The 22,033-nt window shown below is 40.4% G+C and overlaps 1 protein-coding gene across 1 annotated transcript in view; it reads right to left on the bottom strand.

Moving 5' to 3' along the window:
- GAD2 (glutamate decarboxylase 2) overlaps positions 1 to 22,033 on the bottom strand; it is a 117,826-nt gene that overhangs the window by 5,637 nt on the left and 90,156 nt on the right. The window contains exons 9-13 of the mRNA XM_069729593.1: positions 17,906 to 17,960; positions 17,506 to 17,622; positions 14,391 to 14,455; positions 6,992 to 7,070; positions 1,471 to 1,620 (exon numbers count right to left, since the gene is read on the bottom strand). Coding sequence (XP_069585694.1) covers positions 1,471 to 1,620; positions 6,992 to 7,070; positions 14,391 to 14,455; positions 17,506 to 17,622; positions 17,906 to 17,960 — 466 coding nt within the window. The remainder of the gene's footprint in view (positions 1 to 1,470; positions 1,621 to 6,991; positions 7,071 to 14,390; positions 14,456 to 17,505; positions 17,623 to 17,905; positions 17,961 to 22,033) is intronic.

Here is a 22,033-nt window from a genome sequence, read left to right as displayed (position 1 = left end):
GTGTTTTTAACGAAGTTTTCCGCTGCAAAAACGCTTAAAAACGCTTACATTAAGCATCCCATTATTTTAATGCAGCGGAAAAGCATTGCGGAAAAAAAACACAGCATGTTCATTAATTTTGCGAAAAATCTGCGGTTTTGCCGCTATAGAATTGTATTTGGACCATTGAACAAAAAAACGCTAAAAATCCACAGAAAAAAAGCGACAAATACGCGATAAAAAAGAGATAAAAACGCTAAATAACGCAAGCCAATTTCCTGCGAAGGGAGTCCGGATTTGATCAGGAAAATGATGCATACTTTCTGCAACGTGGGCACATAGCCTTACAGAGCTAACAAACATGCATAGTTTTTGTTTTAAGTGGTAAATTTTTTTTTAGAAGGTTATAACAAAATTGTGCTCGTGAAGTAATTTTCCGAAACATGTAACCTTTTACATTTTTGGAATGTGGAGCTAGGTGAGGGCTTGTCTTTTGCCCCCTGAACCAATATCTTTATCGATATCATTTTGGGGTAGATATGATCTCTTGATCCCCTATTATTATATTTCATTGCAGTGTTGTGAAAAAGTTTGATGTTTTGATTCTTTTTTTTTTTTGTTATGCCATTTGCCAATCGGATTTATTTATATATTTTCATAGATCGGACTTTCACGAATGCAGCAATACCATATAGGTTAATTTTATTATATTTTTATTTTTAACAGGGAAAAAGGGGGATAATTTGAACTTTTATATTTTTTTTATTTTTCCCGTATTTTTTTAAAACATTTTTTTTCATTTTCACAGTACTTGAAATCATCGGATCGCTTGTACTATATACAGCAATGCCATGGTATAGCTTTATATAGCAAAAATCATGGTCTCCTATGAACAGCAGCCGCAAGTGTGCATGCATTGCGGTCCTTTCTTGGACTGATTTGTACAGAAGTCTGAATTCGCCCTTACATTGTAACCTAGCTTTCCGATTACTTTGAGTACTAGTTAACATGTCAGCCATTGGGAAAAAAATCTGCAGCGTTGTGAGAAAACTGGGTTAGGCTGGTTTCACACTTGCGTAGGTCGTAGCTGTGGAGGGCTGCCTACTTCCTCGTACTTCCTCCATTAAGCCCCACCCACTGCCACACCTCTTCCATTCAGCTCCGCCTACATCGGCAGGCGTCCTGCTGTACCTATCTTTAACATTGGGTACGCAAGCCATGCAAATGTATGCGGGAGGTGAGTAAAAGTAAGTCAGGAGCGCGTGGATCAGGAAACTAGGGGAGGAATAAATGGGAGAATCAAAAAGTGGAAGAGTAGCACAGCACAGGTGTAATGTGTTATACAGGAATCTGCATATATTACATTTTCATCCATGACATTTAATGAATCCTATAAAATATTACATTGTGTTAGAATTAAATTCTGGTAATGTAAAATATTTGACTACAAATATTACATCGGTCATGTTGCTCTATTTGATCAGTCATTACCTTAGCTCTCCACATCAACCATAGTTTAAAAATGTCCACATGACGTCCACATTGCAGAGCCTTGTCCCCCGTGTCATAGGACAGGTCGTAATGTTTATCTTGCTGGAAGAGGTAAGACGCGTGCATCTGATTGCAGTTCTGCATTAATCCCTGAAGAGTAAAGATGGAAATAGAACTATCAGTATGCCAATCATTAAAAATATTTTCAAACATTACAGAGTGGAGCACCATGACCATTCATACGTCAGGACAGTGGCTGAGGGCCCATGACCTTCGTCAGTTCAGCACAGTGATGATTAATAAGTCCTATGTCCTCCCATCAAAGATTTCATCCTCTTAATATATTGCATTCACCATATTATACAGCACTGTGCACTTACAATTGCTCATTTTGCCTTTCTACCCAGTTAATTCTTCTCTTTTCCATTAGGTCTATGACATTATGTGATTAAAATCTGACAAGCCGAATCATTCTGAGCTCTATGCAGAAACAAGAAGACTCTTTTCCTTGCATGAGTCATCCCCCTCTTCAACTCCTGACCCAGCTGCTCCCTCCTCCCCCTGCCAGGGACTTTTACAGTGATGACTCATGCAGGGAAAATAGTCTTTCTGTTTCTACATAGAAGGATTCAGGTAGTCAGTTTTTAATCACGTGATGTCATAACCCTAATGGAAAAGTGAATAATTAACTGGGTAGAAAGGAAAAATGAGCAATTGTAAGTGCACAGTGCTGTATAATATGATGATTGTAATATATTATCAGGATAAAAATATTGATGGCAGTGCTTCTTTAATGCCCAGGGGCTCCGATCACATTAGCTCTACCTCTTACTCCGAGGATATATTATAGCATATACTCTTTTAGAGCAAGCAAGCAATAAAAAAAATGTAAGTAAGGGTAAAGATATGAAACGATTAAAGTATTTTTTAAAAACATTTTGTATTATTATTATTATTAGTAATTATTTCCCTCCAATTTGACCCCTGCTGATGATGATATCTGCAAAATAACCCATCATAAATGAACCCAAACCTAACTGTATAAAAGAAGCAATTTGCCTACTTGGGATATACAGTAAGGCTATGTGCACACGTTGCGGTTTTACTGCGGATCTGCAGCGTTTTTTTACCCATTCCATTATAGAAATCCGCAGGGGTAAAAGCACAGTAAATCCGCACAAAATCTACATAAAAAACGCAGCAAATCCGCACCTGCGTTTTCTGCCAAGAGATGCAGAATCCGCACAAAAAAATTCCAGAGGCAAATCCGCAACGTGTGCACATAGCCTAACTCCTATTAAAAAAAAAGCTAAACTATAGTGGTCTAATTGCGGTCTAATTGCAGCCTCCATTCTTTAGAAATTGAAGATTGATCAAATGTGTTAATTAAGGTGCTCAGTGACTGCTTGGTGAGGCCAAGTTGATTTGGATGGAGGCTCAGGGCACCATTGCAGTTACTGGATTTACATGATTGACAGGTCTGGCTGGCCTTAGACGGAGCACTGTGCTCAAAGAAAACTCAAACAAGCCAGCCACTGTCAATCACAAGTAAGAGAGGTGGGACATGTAACATCAGTGGGAGGAGCAGTGCATTGAACCACTTGGCCACACCCAGGGGTGCCAAGAACCCTAATTAGCATATTTGATTAAACTTCAATTTCTGCAGTACAGAGACAGCGATTAGAAGATAAAATGTTTAATGTTTAGAAGGGATGGTATCCCCTACATGACTATATGATTAGTTTACGCTTGCAGTTTGGGCTGACAGACTCCCTTTAAATGGTTTATATATTTTATGCCTTTGCGACAATTTTTAATTGTTGCCATGAAGCTAAAATGTTTTCAAGATCCCTAGTAGTAGTTTTCTAAATGTGGCCCCTTTGGAAATAGCATTCCAAATGGGCAGATGTGTTATGTGGTCACTAGTTTTATAATATATGTAGTTATGCCTTACTTAAAATTCTACAAGCGATCAATGTAGAAACCTATTATCATACAGCAAAATTTATAGCACTTTATAAATTCTAATTATAAGTAGTAACTGCTTAAATTGCAGACATCCTGGGGGAAGAGACATCATTTACATCTACATTAGTGATAATACCGCAGTCCTCTACGTCTCTCAATAACTTCAACCAGTGCTTATGTAATGACTGCAAGTGTGATCTGCCCATTCTACTAAATTATAGTGTGATATTGTCTTATCTTAGTCACCTTTTTTGTTACACAGAAAATACCATCATCTATTATAATAAGAGTTATTGCATATAGCCAAATTTTCAGTCCGAGTGAGATCCGAAAAAATATCAGATTGCATTCGGATCAACTTTAGTTCAAAGCTCCTTGCATAAATCCACTTTTTTGTACATGTCAGAGTTTGATCTGATATTTGGATCACACTCAGCCATACAAGTCGATGAGCGTGGACAACATTGGACTCTACTCTGAAGAAATCTGAATGCAGCCTGATTTCCACGAACTGAAAGAATAGAGTGTGACGCTGGGTCACTTCTCAAGGAAATAACGGGAGACAGGATAGTCAGGGAGTCCATGGTCAGAAGCTAGGAGGGTATGTCTTAAACAGAAGGAAGAGACAAAGGTATAGTCAGGTAACGGTCCGTGGTCAGAATACCAGGAGATAGCGGATCAGAGCAGAAGGGGATAAACAGATGGATGGTCAGAACTAGATCTAAGATCAGGCAACAAAAGATCTCCAAACAGAATGTAAGGGTACCGTCACACTATACGATTTACCTACGATCACGACCAGCGATATGACCTGATCGTAGGTAAATCGTAGTGTGGTCGCTGGGGAGCTGTCACACAGACAGCTCTACAGCGACCAACGATGCCGAGGTCCCCGGGTAACCAGGGTAAACATCGGGTTACTAAGCGCAGGACCGCGCTTAGTAACCCGATGTTTACCCTGGTTACCAGCGTAAAAAAACCAAACAGCACATACTTACATTCTGGTGTCCGTCAGGTCCCTTGCCGTCTGCTTCCCGCACTCACTGACTGCCGGCCGTAAAGTGAAAGTGAAAGCACAGCACAGCGGTGACGTCACCGCTGTGCTCTGCTTTCACTTTACGGCCGGCAGTCACTGAGTGCGGGAAGCAGACGGCAAGGGACCTGACGGACACCAGAATGTAAGCATGTGCTGTTTGTTTTTTTTTAGTTTTACGCTTGTAACCAGGGTAAACATTGGGTTACTAAGCGCGGCCCTGCGCTTAGTAACCCGATGTTTACCCTGGTTACAAGCGAACGCATCGCTAGATCGCATCGCTAGATCGGTGTCACACACACCGATCTAGCGATGACAGCGGGAGATCCAGCGACGAAAGAAAGTTCTAAACGATCTGCTACCACGTACGATTCTCAGCAGGATCCCTGATCGCTGCTGCGTGTCAGACACAGCGATATCGTAACGATATCGCTGGAACATCACGAATCGTACCGTCGTAGCGATCGAAATGGTATAGTGTGACGGTACCCTAAGGCACAGAGGAACAAACCACACTTAGCTGAATGTGGCAGAGGTCTGGTAGTAACAGCCCAGTTAAGTAGCTTGTTAATTACCTGGGATAATGATCACAAGGAGACAGCCAGCACCTCCCAGTCTCAGATTGAATGACTGATCTGTCAATCAACACACTAACAGCTCAGCACTCCCTATCACCAGAGTGGATGACTGAGCTGTCAATTAAAGCACTCACAGCTTTAGCACGCCTCTGTACCAGATTGGACGGCTGAGCATCCCAGACACACTGAGGGGGGGAACCGTGACATGGAGAATTTAGAGACATTTTCTTCTCCAACTTCTCCTCATCAGAGAGAATCTGATCAGACTATGATCACACTCTGATCAAAGGGTGATTTGCAGAATTGACCCGATTATCTCAAATGAGAGAATATAGGCTTGTGTGACCCCGATCAAAAGCAAATATGTCCTAGAAATTTTTGTTATATATACATATAAAAACATTGATAGCTACTGTATGCTGGGGGTGTTGTCCAACCCTAGTGTATCCAATTTACACATAAAGGGGTCTATCAGGTTTCCATCAGGATTATAGTATTTTTATTAATAGGATTAATCATGGGAAACAAATTGGACCAATGTGAACAGAGCCTACAGGTGTCCATGTACAGTGCCTTAGATAACGGTCACCCAACAACTATCTCCCCAATACAAATGAACATTTTCTAAAGGTAGAGTGGAATAAGCCTCTGGAAGAGACTTATCTTCCTGCAGAATGGAAGGGATGGGTGATCTTTATAGATACAGTGCTACTCTGTTTAAATATTGTGCCTTTGCTATATTTATAGTATGATGCTATCCTTTTAATTAAAGATGCCATCAGGGTAGGCATCCGATATTGGCATTTTACCTCACTTGTTAGTTTTAGCTGCTTCATAAAGTAAAGAGTTTGTTCTCTACTGAAGAACAGTTTCTTAATCGCTCCACTGCTCATCATAAAGTGGAAACATTTGATACTTATCTCCTAGACTGGTGCCACTTTGAGAGGTAAGTAGCTAAGGTTTTACTGGGATTGTTGGGCACTGGTATATTTTTTTACTCTCTTACGTCGTGCTCAATCTTCATTTTATTAAAAAAACTACCATTATTAGAATGGATGTCTTAAAGGTGATGTAAGTGGAATCAAAGCTAGCATTCAATGCACCTTTAAGAGAACCTTTCACCAACTTTTACATGTTAAGCTGAACACACAATGTAATATTGGCTGCAGATCGGAATAAAACTTTAATTTCAGTTCACTGTTGCATAGATATTAGCAATCAAATATTTGGTGCCAAATGAGTTAGACCATTAGACGCACTTTTTTCCCCCAACATTTTTTGGGAAAATGGGGGTGCCTCTTATAGTCACAATATACTTACAAATCCTGTGGCTGTGGCGGCGGCCCCGATGCAGCCTCCCATCCCAGACTGGTGCAGCTGTGGCGGTGCGGCGGGGCTCTGTGGTGTGGTGATGGCGGGCTGTGCTTCAGGGCAGTGGCTCTCCGTGCTCCGTGGGGGACCCCGCCGGAATTTCGCCAAAGCCCGGAGGCCCCCGCACATTCGTTGCTGCCATGTTGCGGTGGCCTCTGGGAACATAGCCTCTGGGAACATGGCCGCTGGGCTGGAGGCGGCGCATGCTCAGATTCAGATCTCGTCCAGAGATCTCAGGAGATGAGAACTCCGCAACGGATTAAAACAAACATTTTATGCCACACTGCGGCTACTATTACATATTTGGTCCACCTCGTGAAAAATTTGGTGAAGGGTGCTCTTCAAAGATTGTTCATTAAAGAGTAACCCCAGCGTTAATGATGGCTGCATTTTCCTCCTGAAGTTTAAAAATGATGTCTGGTGTCACAGCCTAAATAGTGGCCGATACAGTTACCTAGGATTCCGCTTTGCTTTGCAATATACAATAAGGGACTGAGCTAAAGATCTGGAAACAGCACAATAAAGACTTCTGATGTATTTTGTTAAAGTCGTAGAAACTATGAAGTCTTACCTCTTCTCTAACCAGAAGTGCCGAGCACTGGAGTGGAACACCCATCATCTTGTGTGGGTTCCATGTGACAGAATTAGCTCTACAAATAAAACCATCGACAGATATTAGGAAAAACGTTCATTATATTGTTATAACTATGGGTTTAAAAGGGGTTTTCTAAAAAATTACAAGTTATTTTTATCAACGATATTCTTTTTATTTGGGGGAATTTTTCACAATTTTTGGAAGGGGATTATAGTTATAGTCAATAAAGTGAGTAATAAAACATAACAGAGTGATCTAAAACATGTTCTATTAAACAAGTAAGTAATAAGATATATTCAAAGAAAAATCAACCGAGAAAAAAAAAAGGATAATGCAATAGGAAAGAATGCGGAAGGAAAAGTTAGGAAAGGTAGAAAGGAAGGGGAAGGAAAGAAAAGGGCATAGGAAAAGTTGGATCAGGTAAATGCCCTCTTTTAGGTTAAAAGCTTTATTATATGCCAAAAATTACAATTACATATTTAATAAAGCAAATGGAAAAATTGTCTTATTATAAATATTGTTTCAATAAGGATGATCTTTCCCCCTGTCCCTACTCTCCAAGTTGTGTTTATCAACAGGATAGGGGACAACTTGGTGATTACTGGGATCTGGGCCACTGGGACTTCTGGTGATCCTGAGAACAGAGCTCTGTAACACCTGGGCTCTGCAAAGCTCAATCTTCAACGATCGTCTTTCATTCATTTTCTATGAGATTGTTAGAGAAAGATGAAGACAATTCTTTTTAATCCCATTAGTCCCATTGAAATTGAATGGAGAGGAGGCTAATCATGTGCACCTCCACTGAAATCAAGATGGGACTCATCTGAACCTGATTCTTGGGCTTCCAAGGTTACATTATTGGGATTGCAGGGGGTCATAGTGGTTGGGCATCCAGTGATGAGCAAGTTATTCTCTATTCCCCAATGGATAGGGGATAATTTGCAATTTTTGAATATATATTATTACAATGTAATTCTTCTGTATGCTTTTTACTTTTTCTTGGCTTAATGGGTAGTATCTTCATAAAGTGAAGTTGATGCTGTGCACAGCGCCTGGAATTGATCAGATGACTCCCTCTAATGCTTCATAGCTCCTGCTCTGTTATGTTATTTCACCCAATAACAGAGGCACAGAGAAGCTGCAGCCATATCCCCCTCCTCTCCCCTTTTTAATTATTCCACTATTAACGCTATTAATGTAGACCTATTTTTTGATGTGTGTGAATTGATGAACCTTTACATAAATGAAAACCAAAATAGGTACTACGGCAGATAATTGGAATGTGAGAGAAATACCACATCTAACTAATGAGATATTTTACAAGTATCTCTGTACATATGGAGCTAAAATGAGTGTGCATACGAGGCGTGAAGGGTATACGTCTTTGTAATTACAGAACCACCTATGTAGCTATGGGTCTTATTTTATTCTTATATCTAAATAACCCAGCCAAGGAAATGTGTTTTTTTTTTATATTGCCCCCTGATACACCCAGCACTACAGTAGATAGGCCTTCCTCGTTTTGCGATATACGCTTCAAGTACTGAACTTAATCACTTTGAGTCATGTCAACGACTGGAATGTCATCATAGAGTAGTCCTTAAAATCCTGGGGTTCTGTCCTCTGTCCCCCTGACTTATTATTACTCCTGTATGTGAAAGATAACACTTTCCCAAATATCAGACAATCTACTTATATTAAACATCCTGTTTTTATCTCAGGTCTCAAAATTGTGCCACAGGTCATTAGTAGCACAAAGGATTTTTTTTTTTTGAAGCTGCGTAATTTCACAAAATGAACCTTATGTTTGGTACACCAAAATACAGGCATTCGGATATTCCAAAAATGTATTTTTTTTTCCTCTGGAAGCTCCTTTCAGTCTTGAAAGATTCTGTAAATCATGCAGTTTCTATGGTGATAACCTCCAGTAGGCACTAATCTTCTTGAAAATGGATCATCCTGTCAGCAGGAGGCGTCGATGATTGGGAGACTAAGGAAGGTAATGCCCTGCACATGTTTAGTATACAGTGCAACACAGGCATGGGCAGTAAATGTTGGTATTAATTTATCAACAACCTTATAGCAGTGGCATTACTGGGAGGTAGGGCGCAGTCAGGAGGGGAGCACCATCAGGATGCCTCTACCATGAGGCAAAATTAGCTAGATGCCACGTGCGGCAGGCTGAGGGTGCCCCATTAGGCATGATGATGTCACTTGATCACGTTGCTGATGTCACTACTGCGCCACAGAGGAGAAGGTAATTGCTCAAATAGAACCAAAGATGCAAGGAGGATTTATTGGGGTGGAAATAGTGTGAGGGGACAGCATGAGGGTGAATGTGAGGAGGCATTGTAGAGATTGGGCACAGTGGGGGTGGACAGTGTAGAAAGGAACAGTGTGGAGGACAGTGTGAGGGGACACTATGAAGGGAAATGTGTGAGTAGGGGGCACAGTATAGAGACTGGTCAGTGTGAGGGGACAGTATAAAGATGGGACAGCGTGGGGGATAGTGTGAGGGGGCAATAGGGGAAAAGTGTGAGAATGGGGACAATATAGATACTGGGCAGTATGGGGGAGATACTGTGAGGAGACAGTATAGAGAGGGGGCAGATTGGGGAGACAGTGTGAGATCACAATATGGAGGGGGCAGTATAGTATGCAGAGAGGGTAAAAGTGTGAGGAGGGGCACAGTATGGAGACTGGGAAGTATGAGGGGCACAGTGTGAGTGCATAGTATAGGGCACAGTATAGAGAGATTGGGTAGTTTTGAGGGACAGTGCGAGGGCGCAATATATTGGAAAGTATGCAGAGGGGGAAGTGTAAGGAGAGGGCACAGTATAGAAATTGGACAGTATGGAGGGCACCCAGTGTGGGTGATGCAGTGTGAAGAGGGAGTCTAATATGGAGAGGGGGCAATGTGGGGAGACAATGAAGATCGGGACAGTGTGATCGGTTATAGCTAATAAGTGCACACAGTGTAACGGTTAAAGCTGATTAGGTCGAAGAGTGTGGCATTTCTAGATAATAAAAGTGAACAGTGTGGTGGTAATAGCTAATAAGGGCAGACAGTGTGACAGTTATAGTTCAGAAGGGCAAACAGTTTGGTAGTTATAGGTCATAAGGGTGTACAGTGTGATGGTTTGAGTTCATAAAGGGGATTTTGTGCAATATTTTATTTGAGAGGACAGAGTGAAGGCCATGCGCCATGAGAGGTACAGTGTTGGGGTCATAATTTGTGCAGTGAGTACAGTGAGGCACAGTTTATGTATTCAGGGGCACAGCGTAGGGCAGATATTTATTTTCAGGAACATTATAAAAACATTGTTACTTTTAAGAGCATAGTGTGGGGATGTGCTTCCAAAAAACAGAGAAGAGGGAAGTCTGTAGAGATGAGCTGCGGATGTGAAAAGACATCATGGTGTCTGTACAAGATGGGGAAGAAAAGAAAGAGAATGACTCATATCAAAGAACATGTCACCTATAAAGTACCTGGATGTAAATGTTTATATGTGATACTGACTGCTGCTCCTCATTGCTGTGGTTCCTGTAATGTCTGCAATGTGATGATGGCTATTAACAACAAGTCCCAATATCTCCTTAACATTGTACAGGACATACTGAGATTTGTAAGTTCATGCGATACAATGGTACATAAAGGGTTGACCTGGTATTGCAGCTGATTACTGTTGTAAGGTTGGCAATGTATTCATGTACTGATGATGGTTCTGGTGCTGTATTTATGCTGTTGATGATTCTGATGATGTATTCAGTGATTTTTAATAGTCTGTTTAGACAAACCAACTGCACTTCTCATGTACACTGACCAATTAGTCATATATATTGTCTTGTGCATCACATCATTGTCCTCTGCAGCACAAGACCTATTTAGACAAGATGATGTGCTGCTGAGAATGATGATTTTTTTTTAGCATGCTTATTACTGGTGAAGGAGCAGCTTGTTTACACTGACAGAAAATAGTCAAACGGGTTTTCCTAGGAGCACTCTTTTAGGATAATCGGCCAGTGTAAATGCACCCTTATAGTGTATATTACTAGTGTGATTGCAGGGGCAAGTTCAATTACCGCAGGTCATATATTCTTTTGTGATAGCAAATGTTCATGTTAGCTCAATCATATTGTATTTTGTATAGTGTACATTGTATATTAATTTTAATTTACTGTACCATCTGTAGAAACAGGTATAGAGCTTTTTTTTTTTTTTTTTACTAACCACGCTCCATTTAGGCTTCAATGGTCCAATTATTAGGCAGCATAATTTTCTAGGAAGCCAACACCCAGCTAAAGAGTGCTTTATTTTCTGTGAAATTGCTGCAATTACAGTGCATAATACCCTGAAATTATATGCATTTTAAATACAAATATACCAGACAAGCTATCCCATATGCGATAGGCGGCATCTTAACATGGCTACATAGCTTCTCTGCTAGAAGAAAAGAACTGTCACCCCAATTTGCCATGCTTGGAAATCGACTAAAGCTTCTTTTACTACACTGATGAGTGTCAGAGATCAGAACATACAACTGCGGGACTTCAGAAGCTTTAATCCCTGGGTGGTAGAGCAATTATCATTTGCAACTGGGTCATATTAACAATAATGATGTCTAATTTGTGTCGTCAGTGTGGATATGAGCTCAGATTAATTCCTCATAAAGGTTTAGGCTTCACTTGATTTATTCTTTTTTTGTTAGTTTTTTAAGCTTAAAATTGGTCACAGTTTTTCACTCACTGGTCGGATATAATATCTGAGCAGTAAAACATTAGACAGATAATGTATATTAATTTTAAGAAATAATTTAAAGAAAAGTCAACCTTCCATAATTTATAGCTTGAAAATCTATCTATCTATCTATCTATCTATCTATCTATCTATCTATCTATCTATCTATCTATCTATTATATCTCTATCTATCTATCTATCTATCTATTATATGTCTGTCTATCTATCTATCTATCTATCTATCTATCTATCTATCATCTATCTATTATCTATCTATCTATCTATCTATCTATCTATTATCTATCATATTTCCTTTTCAAATTTTTCTCTCTATCTACAGTGGCGTGGAAAAGTTTGGGCACCCTTAGTTAAATTACTGATATTGAGAATAGTTAAGCAAGGTGAAGATGAAATAATCTCTAAAAGGACTAAAGCTAAACATGACACATGTCCATTGTATTTTAGGCAAAAAAATGTATTGTAATTTTTTACATTTTGAAAATTAAAAAAGTTAAATAAATTTACCAATGGTAAAGTTTGGGCACCCTGCATGGTTAGTACCTAGTCATTATCCATTTGTAGAAGCCATCCTCTTTCCAACTTCAACTTTTTTACAGATGGTGTTATTTTTTGCATCACGAATTTGTTGAAATTTCATTGAATCCATTCTTCCTTCTACCCTTGAAATGTTCCCCGTGCAATGGCTGCAACACAGCCAAAGGCTGAAAAATTGCATGATGGTAACAATGATGGTGAACAAACTATAACCCTAACAGGCTACTTAAAGTCTGAAAGCTTTGTCAAAGTTATCTGAGCACACGAATCTCTAAGAGTGCCCATACTTTTGCATTGGACCATTTTCCTTTTTGTAATTTTTAAAAAATTTGTAAAAAAAAATATCTATCTATCTCATATCTAAATTAAATTCCAAAAATTGAAGGCAGCACACCAGTAGGTAAAGATGCAGTTTATTGGCCCATGTGCGACGTTTCAGTCCAAGATGTGGACCTTTTTCAAGCAATCCAAAAGTGCAAGTGCATAATATTTATGGCAACTAAATTACATAGGTATTTAGCAGCAATCACACCAGTTCTATTCTATATACAATTGTGCAGGCGTCAGGGGCAATATATTGATGGATTATGGTTTCTTGCCCAATCTGAGTGAAGGTTGAGCGTTGTGTCCTAACCGGTGTTCATTTCTCCCATCACTCTTAGGTTATATGGGTTACCTGCCCCAGCCAATGGGGGGTGTTCCCAGAACCATTGGGCACGTACCATAACCTGATATCCCCAGATAAGAGCTATAATCTTATAAATAAATACTCATGGATTATTTGTATTTGCATTTAGAGCTGCATTTAATGCTATATCTCTATATAAATTTCTCCTGAGCAGTTGCGCCAAATATTCCCGCTTATAAAATGGCGCTGAAGGTCTGTGATCTCTTTTGAGCAGGATTGTCAAACTGCATTCCTCGAGGGCTGCAAACAGGTCATGTTTTCAGGATTTCCTTGTACTGCACAGGTGATAATTTAATCACCAACTCATTATTTGTGTAGGTGATTAAATTATCACCTGTGTAGTACAAGGAAATCCTGAAAACATGACGTGTTTGCAGCCCTCGAGGAATGCAGTTTGACACCCCTGCTTTTGAGCATGCGTATGGAAGCTGGAGGTATAAAGTATAAACTAGTGCATAAGCTAGTGCTGAAGGCTTCAGTGAATATCCGCTCATGAGCAGAAATACTAGTGATTCCCATCTTTCCTTTTAGTGCTTCCTGACACGCGCAATTGTTTGATCAGCACGCCATTTGTCTGCACTGTTTTTGGCTATGAATGGGGTGAGTCATATTTTGGATCAATTGTTTACAGCTGTCAATGATCACCAATCACGTTAGTGATGTAAATATCTACTTATATGTTTGTACGTTTTATAAATTATGCCCATTGTATTGAATATTGATTATCACATTATGTCTATGCCTTATGTATATGATTGTGATATAGCATAGAACTGGTGTAATTGCTGCTAAATACCTATGTAATTTAGTTGCCATAAATATCATGCACTTGCACTTTTGGATTTCTTGAAAAAAGGTCCACATCTTGGACCGACCGAAACGTCGCACATGGGCCAACAAACTGCATCTTTACCTACTGGTGTGCTGCCTTCAATTTTTTTTAAATTTAATTTAGATATGAGATAGATAGATACAGTGGACAGGAAAAATTTAGCTAAATGAGACAAATCATGAAAAATACTGTATCTTTGTCCTTTGGTTATTGTGTTTTCTTCTTTCTTCAAATTTCCCTTTTGATTAATTTATAGTATTTCCTTGTACGCTCATTAAACATTTTTCTTTAATCCTTTTTTAATATTCCAATTATTTTTTTTTCAAGATCAGTGCCAGGAAAATTTTAAAAAAATCTCTACGGAGCCACAACAGCAGTGGCTAGAGGAAATGTCACCATGCAGGCTTTCCTAAAGCTTAGTGACATGAATGAGTTGGAAGTTGCCAAAGGAAATAAGAGCGTCCTTGCTGCACAAGAGTAAATGGTTTATACTGCACTTTTGTTGCAGCCGTCAGCTAATGTATGAAAACGTGCCCGACATGAACAAACAAATGGTTCATACCTGTCAACACCATTTAACTTCCATCTGTGTTTTCTCGACATCAGCAGTCCTCCACCCCATGCTCCCTGCAAAAACAGACGTACGATGTTATAAGTATTGTAAGTAATTGTTATAGGAGTCGCGTTGGTCCTTTGCATTCTTCTGGCTGCAATTATTTGCATGAAATGATAACCGTTAAGTTATGCCTAAATGTACAGCATTGTGTGGCACTCACTACGGACATGCAGACAACACCGAGGTTACGAGTGGTTCTCATTTTACTGCTCAAGTTGAAGAGTCTCCCATTTGGACCACTGACTGATGTGGCATTTTGCAGACATATGCAAATAATAAATCACAAATCAGTCAATTTAAAGAGTAATAGTTATTAAAACATTAACAATGTGTCAACTATACATCAACCATGTTTTGATGAACTTAATAATTTCACCGAAGTAGCGGATCAAGTCTTTGAAATTTCATAGCCATTCCGACCCTTTGCATCTGTAATTCATCGCTTGTCATCATACATGTTTTTAGAACTGCATAAATGTTCTTACTGGATTACCTCATGAAATCTAATATGAAAAAAGAATCCTAAATATGAAGGAAAAATGACCACCATATTCACTGTTGGTAGCGCAAAGTAGAAAAACACGTAACAGTCCTCGTATTAAATGGTTGGTCGAAACTTTAAAAATTGCAAAAACATTGAAAATGCTAAAAAAAAAGAAACTTTCCAATTTACCTCTTTCCAACCCATTGACTAAGTTATCAGCCACCCAACAGTCTCAGAGGAGTGTGCGACATTTGCAGAATCTATGCTTTAGGCCGGGATCACACATGCGAGAAACACGTCCGTGTCTCGCATGTGAAATCCAAGCTCTGGCGCCGGCACTTTAGAGCGGAGCGTGCGGCTCCATGTGTTGCTATGCGGCCGCACGCTCCGCTCCGAAGTGCCGGTGCCAGAGCTTGGATTTCACATGTGTGGCACCCCTAGGGGTATTTGCCACAAAAATAGTTACTGACAGTAAGTACAAAGACTAAAATCGCAAGACTGCACTACCACCTCCGGCCAGAAGGGGGAGCTCCAGAGACTCCCCTTGATCCATTCTGGTCTGAGAGAAGAAATGGCAGTTGGGCTAAGGAGCTGATAGTGAGAGGTCATACAGTTGAATCTCTAACAGCCCTGTGACTGTTACCAGGCCTAAATCACCGGCCTGAGGAGAAGAGGGATAGAGAAAAAGGACATTGTGAGAACCGGGTAGCATTAATCACTACCCAGAACAGGCGCAAAGACGGATACCGGATCCGTGGCTGTATTCATTATATATAATACAGCAACCGGAAAAACGTGAGGTGATATCAGCTTCACTAGGGCCGGACGCAGCAACAGACACAGAGTTCAGCGGTACTCCCAGAGGGGGTAAACCGATAAAAGGACTCGGGTTGCCCGTCGAACCAGGACCCGGAGGGGACAGATTGGGCCGGCAGCCAGTTCACATACAGCAGCAGGGCCACACAGAAATTGCGCACAATAAGAGGCGAAGACCCCGGCAGGGTCAAAGTAACTCAGAGTTCCCATACAGACTCCGGTGACAGGACTGGTTGTAAATCCTTTTATGTTAAAGTAAACTGGTTAAACGTTTCAGTGCCTCAGCCTTTCATTTGGACAATAGCCATCTATCCAGGATCGGGATCGTCACCGCTGGGAGAACCTGCTGCTGATCAAGTAAGTGCCTGTCCCCTCATGATACCCCTTACACTGTGCATTGCCTGAGGCCACAGCACCGGGTCAAGCCACCCGTGACATCCCCCTCAAGAGACAGACTCCATTGGTCCGGTGCTGGGTATCCCGGTCTCCTGGGCGTCACACATGCGAGACACGAAAGTGTTTTTCGCATGTGTGATCCCGGCCTTAGAGTCTACAACTGCCTATCTTTAGCTGGCCAGATCACTAGAAAAGGAAGACTTCAGTTTCCCTGCACTTCTCCGATGCAGCAGAAGCAAAGATAACTCTCCTTGCAGTATGGAAAAGCAATTCAGACCAATGTTGCAGCCATGCCGCTGGTCTGACCTGTCAATCTTCAGAAGTGCACCACCCCCTGCCAAGCTGGGACTGGGAGCAGTGTGCTCCTGAAGAAAAAAAAAGTAGAGCAAACTCCTTTGAAGGGAACCTGTCATGTCAAATAATGCTATTAACCTGCAGATATGGGGTTAATCTGCAGGTTAATAGCGTTCTGACATCGTGAGGTGCCCACACTGAAAGCACCACTGTCGGGAAGAAATTAACTTTATTCCCCTTGGCAACCTTGCTTTTTCAGTCACAAGGGTGGCACCAGTGCGATTTCAATTACTGCTTTGTACGTGCAGAGTGGTGGTTGTGATCGTGCCCCCAGCACTGACTGACAGCCGGCTCAGCATTAGAGCTGTCTGTCAGTCCAGTCAATGCCAGAAGCACGGTTATAGCCGCCACTCAATATGCACAGAGAGGCGACTGAAGGCGTGCCAGCGCAAACCTATGACTGAAAGAACAAGGCTGCTGGAAGGAAAGAAGTTAATTTTCTCTCGACAGTGGGGCACTCGGTGCAGGTTCGCTAATTATCTGTAAATTAACCTCATATCTGCAGATTAATAGCATTATTTTCCCTTTAAGCCCCAATATTTTAGCAAGGTCTCTACCATCTACTTATTATTTTGCTAAAAAAGTTCCTAAAAGGTCTCTTACATAATTTTATTTTTACTTTATTAGACCCTGTCTGATCAGGGTTGATCAATTGATTAAAATATGTTCGAGTCTCACGCCTGCATGTCTAGCTGCTGTTTGACAGCCGCAACACATGCAAGGATTGCCCATAAAACAGGCGATCCCTGCATTTGTTGTGACTGTCACACAGCAGTGAGACATACAGGTGCGGGGACTCGAACATGTTTTTTGAGCACGCCGAAGACACGTGGTTAGAACCCGAGTATGCTCAGACAACATCTTACCCGAGCACGGTCGCTCATCACTACTAGGGTCTACTCTATACAGCTAAGAATAAAGAGATTGAAACTTTATAAAGAAGTAAAAGGTACAAAAGATGTTCAATTTATAATGCATTCTTATTGATTCCTGTCAATTAACAGTACTTACATCAACGTGCATCCAGACCTTATACTTTTTGCAGATATCAGATATGGCGACAAGAGGGTCAAATGCACCATAGACGGTAGTTCCTGCTGTGGCACTAACAAAAAACGGCACATACCCCTGGAAAAGGGAAAGAGACTCATCAAGATACATACAGCATGTGATTGCATCATGCTCTGACTATTTTCATCAGCTAAGCCATTGCTCTCCACTGTCTACTTCATCATAAATCAATATAAGTGTATAATGGTCACGCAACGTTGATGAACTTAGCAGTTTAGTCATACACAGTGCTGACAAAACATCCCCGTCTTCCTAGAAGCAGCCACCCCTGTTTCCCGATAAATATTACAGCCATGGAAAGTGTATATGAATGGTGTATTTAGAATTGAATGGTGCATACCTTCTGCTTGGCTTCTATGATCCTCCTTTCAAGATCAGATGGGATCATTTTTCCCCTGTAATTAAAACCATGAAACATTTCAAATGTAGGATTCGGCCAAATTATAAAAAAAAAAAAAAAAAAACGTAATAAGAGCAGCTAAAGAAGCCCAGAATAATTTCTATGGCATTGATACAAATCCATGCATGTAACTTCAAAGCATTGTAAACCTAATATTAAGGTATAATTATAGGCAGAGCAGATTAGATGTCTTATTGTATAACTTGAATTAAGGCTGCAATTATAGGATGTAGAACAGATTTTACTGTCCTCGTTGCCTAGAAAAAAAAATCAGATAAAGTTGAAAAGCTTAAACATCCCCCACCAACATCCGAGACAACCCTTTGTGGATTGGGGGTGTAATCACAGATCTGATCAGTGCGCGTCTGACTGTATCTTCGTGATCAAATATTTGATGAGCAGCTCCAGCGAGTGCTTTGGCTTCTTCGCAGTTTGTGTTTCTCCCATAAAGCACATGCTAAACTGAATGGGACAAAGCTGTAATACCAGGCACAACCACTTGCCAAAATAAAGTTTGACATGTGCAGTACTAAACAGTGTTAACCCAATGTAGACAATGAAGATGATGCAGGGTCATGGCCTTTTCAAACAACTGATCGGTGGGGGTGCCCAAAGTTGTGAGGCATGCCATCCTTTATAAAAACCTGAATAAGGTCTGTAATATACTTGCCAACAGTCCTGAAATGCATAAGAAGCTCTTGGTAAAAGAGGAGAGTTGGCAGACCTTCTGGACACCAAGGAGAACCTACCAGAAAGCATCAATTCCACAGCCTTTCACTGCCATGACACTAAGCCCCATTTTCTTAAAAAACATTACATGCCAGGACAATGCTTTAAACATGTTCCGTATATATAGTATCTAATGTAGATGTTCAGAATTGCTTTCGTCATATTTTCCAGTGGTGTTGAGTCTGACTTGTTTTTTTAGCTGGCCTTGTATGGTGGCCTGCATACATATCTTCTCCAAGCTGAGATGCTGCATGGTTGGTTGAGTGTCTGCAAGATGCAGCATCTCAGCATGGAGAAGATATGGATGTATGGCACATTACAAGTCCAGCTAAAAACAAAGATTTTTTTTTTTACTATAAACACTGCAGTTGAATATGGTCAAATATGGCAAGAACTATTTTTGGATGTGAACAAGATTGGATATATTACAAATAATTTTTTTTAAAACATTAAAGAAACATGTTCTGGTGTGTAATCCCAGTCATATCATTAGTTCCAGGACTCCTCGTTCTTCTTCCTAGTTGTTAATGACATTGGTTGTACGTTTGGGGTAATTTTCCTGCTGCAGAATAAATTTAGAGCTTGTCAGATGAATCTCTGAGGGTAGTGCATGATGGATATGTATCCGACTGTATTTTTTTCGTATTGACGACACCACAGAAATGGCAGCTTTTACAGCCATAGACATAGAGGTCGGCCAAGGAAATTTTGTGTAGCAGATGAAAGAAACATCATGTTACTTCCATTCAAAATTGGAAGATGTCCAGCAGTGCCATCAACTCTGGACTGGCAGCAACCTACAGGACCCGTATTCACTAATCTACTGTTGGGAGAAGTCTGGGTAAAAATGGTCTTCATGGAAGAATTTTGGTGAAAAAGCCATTCCTTCCACATATATAAAAGGCCAAGTGACTCAACTATACATGAAAGCATAGGAACTGGGGTGCAGAGGAGTGGCACCAGGTACTGATGAGTCAAAATGTGAAATATTTGGATGTAATGAAAGGTAATTTGTTCTCTGAAAGCCTGGAGTGTGGCACAATAATGAGGGTCTGCAGGAACAGTGAAGCATGGTGGAAGGTCCTTGCAGGTATCTGGCTGAAATTCAGAAAACAAAGCTGGAAATTCGGTCAGTATTAGTGGTGTCCTCAAAGTTGAGAAATCCACTATGCAATATAGTAAGGAAGGCATCTGATTTTCTCCAAATGTATTCTGCAGCAGCAGAACGACCTCAAACATACAGACATATTGATTAAGATCGATCTTCAATGTAAAGAGGAACAAGAAGTCCTGGTATTGACGATATGATCCCATAGAGCCCAACTTGAGTCTTTGTTCGATTACAAGGAAAGACAGAAGTGTTTGCTCACTTCTACATCCATGGAAGATCTGTGGTTAGATCCCCAAGATATTTGGAACAATCTCCCTGTCAAGTTCCTTTAAAAACCTTTTGAAAGTACCTAAAAAAATTGAAGCTATTTTGAAGGCAAAAGATGGTCAGTCACACCAAATATTGTTGTGATTTTGTTTTCTCTTTTGTTCATTCACTTTGAATTGTGTTCATTGATAAAAAATAAAATATTGACGCACATATTTTTGAAAGCATTCTGCAGCAACTTTTTCACTCTTGCCTAAAAGTTTCTGCATAATATTGTATGTATACATTGTATCTATAACTATTGGGTATTGTAAGGTGACGTGTAGAAATCAGCAATATTTTCAATATTTTAATGTATGTGCGGATAGGTATATATAGATTTTATATGTATATACATCGATAGATACTAAATTTATAGAAGTACCGTATTTGCTTTCACATTCTTGGTGTCAGCTTTTCACCACACCTGGAAAGTGTTAGTTTGTTTTTAGCATATTCACAACAGCTCAGGGAATTCTTGTGACATTTCTACATTTGGCCCTGGATGAAGGGTGGTCAGGTGTTTATACATAGGGACATGAAGTCATCAACACAATTAGATCCACAACTTTTTAGCTTTGTATCCTAAGGCCATGGTAAAACTGTTAGGAATTTGTGATCGAATACACACGGAGATGATTGTTTTCATTCACAAAACCAGTTCCTTTGTGCCCCCACATCACACCTGTGGTAGCGGCTTGGTGACAGCCATAAATTTCACATTACAATGATGGCAAATTAAAACTTTCCATATTTGATAAAAATACAAAAATATTCAATAAAAATAAGGCGAGTAGAACCATCAGTAAAGGACACATTATAGTCAATGACTGAAATGTAGATAAAAAGATACAGTGGGCAAAAAACTATTTAGTCAGCCACCAATTGTGCAAGTTCTCCCACTTAAAAAGATGAGAGAGGCCTGTAATTGACATCATATGTAGACCACAACTATGAGCGTCAAAATGAGAAAACAAATCCAGATAATCACCTTGTCTGATTTGGCAAGATTTAGTTAGCAAAATATGGTGGAAAATAAGTATTTGGTCACCTAAAAACATGCATGATTCTTCTTTAAGAGGCTCCTCTGTCCTCCACTCATTACCTGTAGTAATTGCACCTGTTGGACTTGTTATGCGTATAAAAAACACCTGTCCACAACCTCAAACAGTCACACTCCAAAATTCACTATGGTGAAGACCAAATAGCTGTTGAAGGACACCAAAAACAAAATTGTAGCCCTGCACCAGGTGGGGAAGACTGAATCTGCTATAGGCAAGCAGCTTGGTGTGATGAAATCAACTGTGGGAGTAATAATAAGAAAATGGAAGACATACAAGACCACTGATAATTCCCCTCGATCTGGGGCCCCATGCAGGATCTCAAACCGAGGGGTCAAAATGATCACAAGAACGGTGAGCAAAAATCCAAGAACATCATGGGGGACCTAGTGAATGACCTGCATAGAGCTGGGACCACCGTAACAAATGCTACCATCTGTAACACACTACACCACCAGGGACTCATATCCTGCAGTGTCAGACGTGTCCCCTGCTTAAGCCAGTACATGTCCGGGCCTGTCTGAAGTTTGCTAGAGAGCATTTGGATTACCCAGAAGAGTATTGGGAGAATGTCATTTGGTCTGATGAAACCAAAGTAGAACTGTTTGGTAGAAACAAAACTCATCATGTTTGGAGGAGACAGAATGCGGAGTTGCATCCAAAGAACACCATACCTACTGTGAAGTATGGGGGTGGCAACATCATGCTTTGGGGCTGTTTCTCTGCAAAGGGACCAGAGTGACTGATCCTTGTACATGAAAGAATGAATGGGGCCATGTATCATGAGATTTTGAGTGCAAACCTCCTTCCATCAGCAAGGGCATTGAAGATGAAACATGGATGATCCCAAGTACACTGCCA

This window comes from Ranitomeya imitator, chromosome 6 (genome assembly GCF_032444005.1).
Source record: "Ranitomeya imitator isolate aRanImi1 chromosome 6, aRanImi1.pri, whole genome shotgun sequence".
Classification (NCBI taxonomy): domain Eukaryota; kingdom Metazoa; phylum Chordata; class Amphibia; order Anura; family Dendrobatidae; genus Ranitomeya; species Ranitomeya imitator.
Note: the sequence above shows the minus strand (reverse complement) of the source record. Positions and strands in the feature narration are given on the sequence as shown.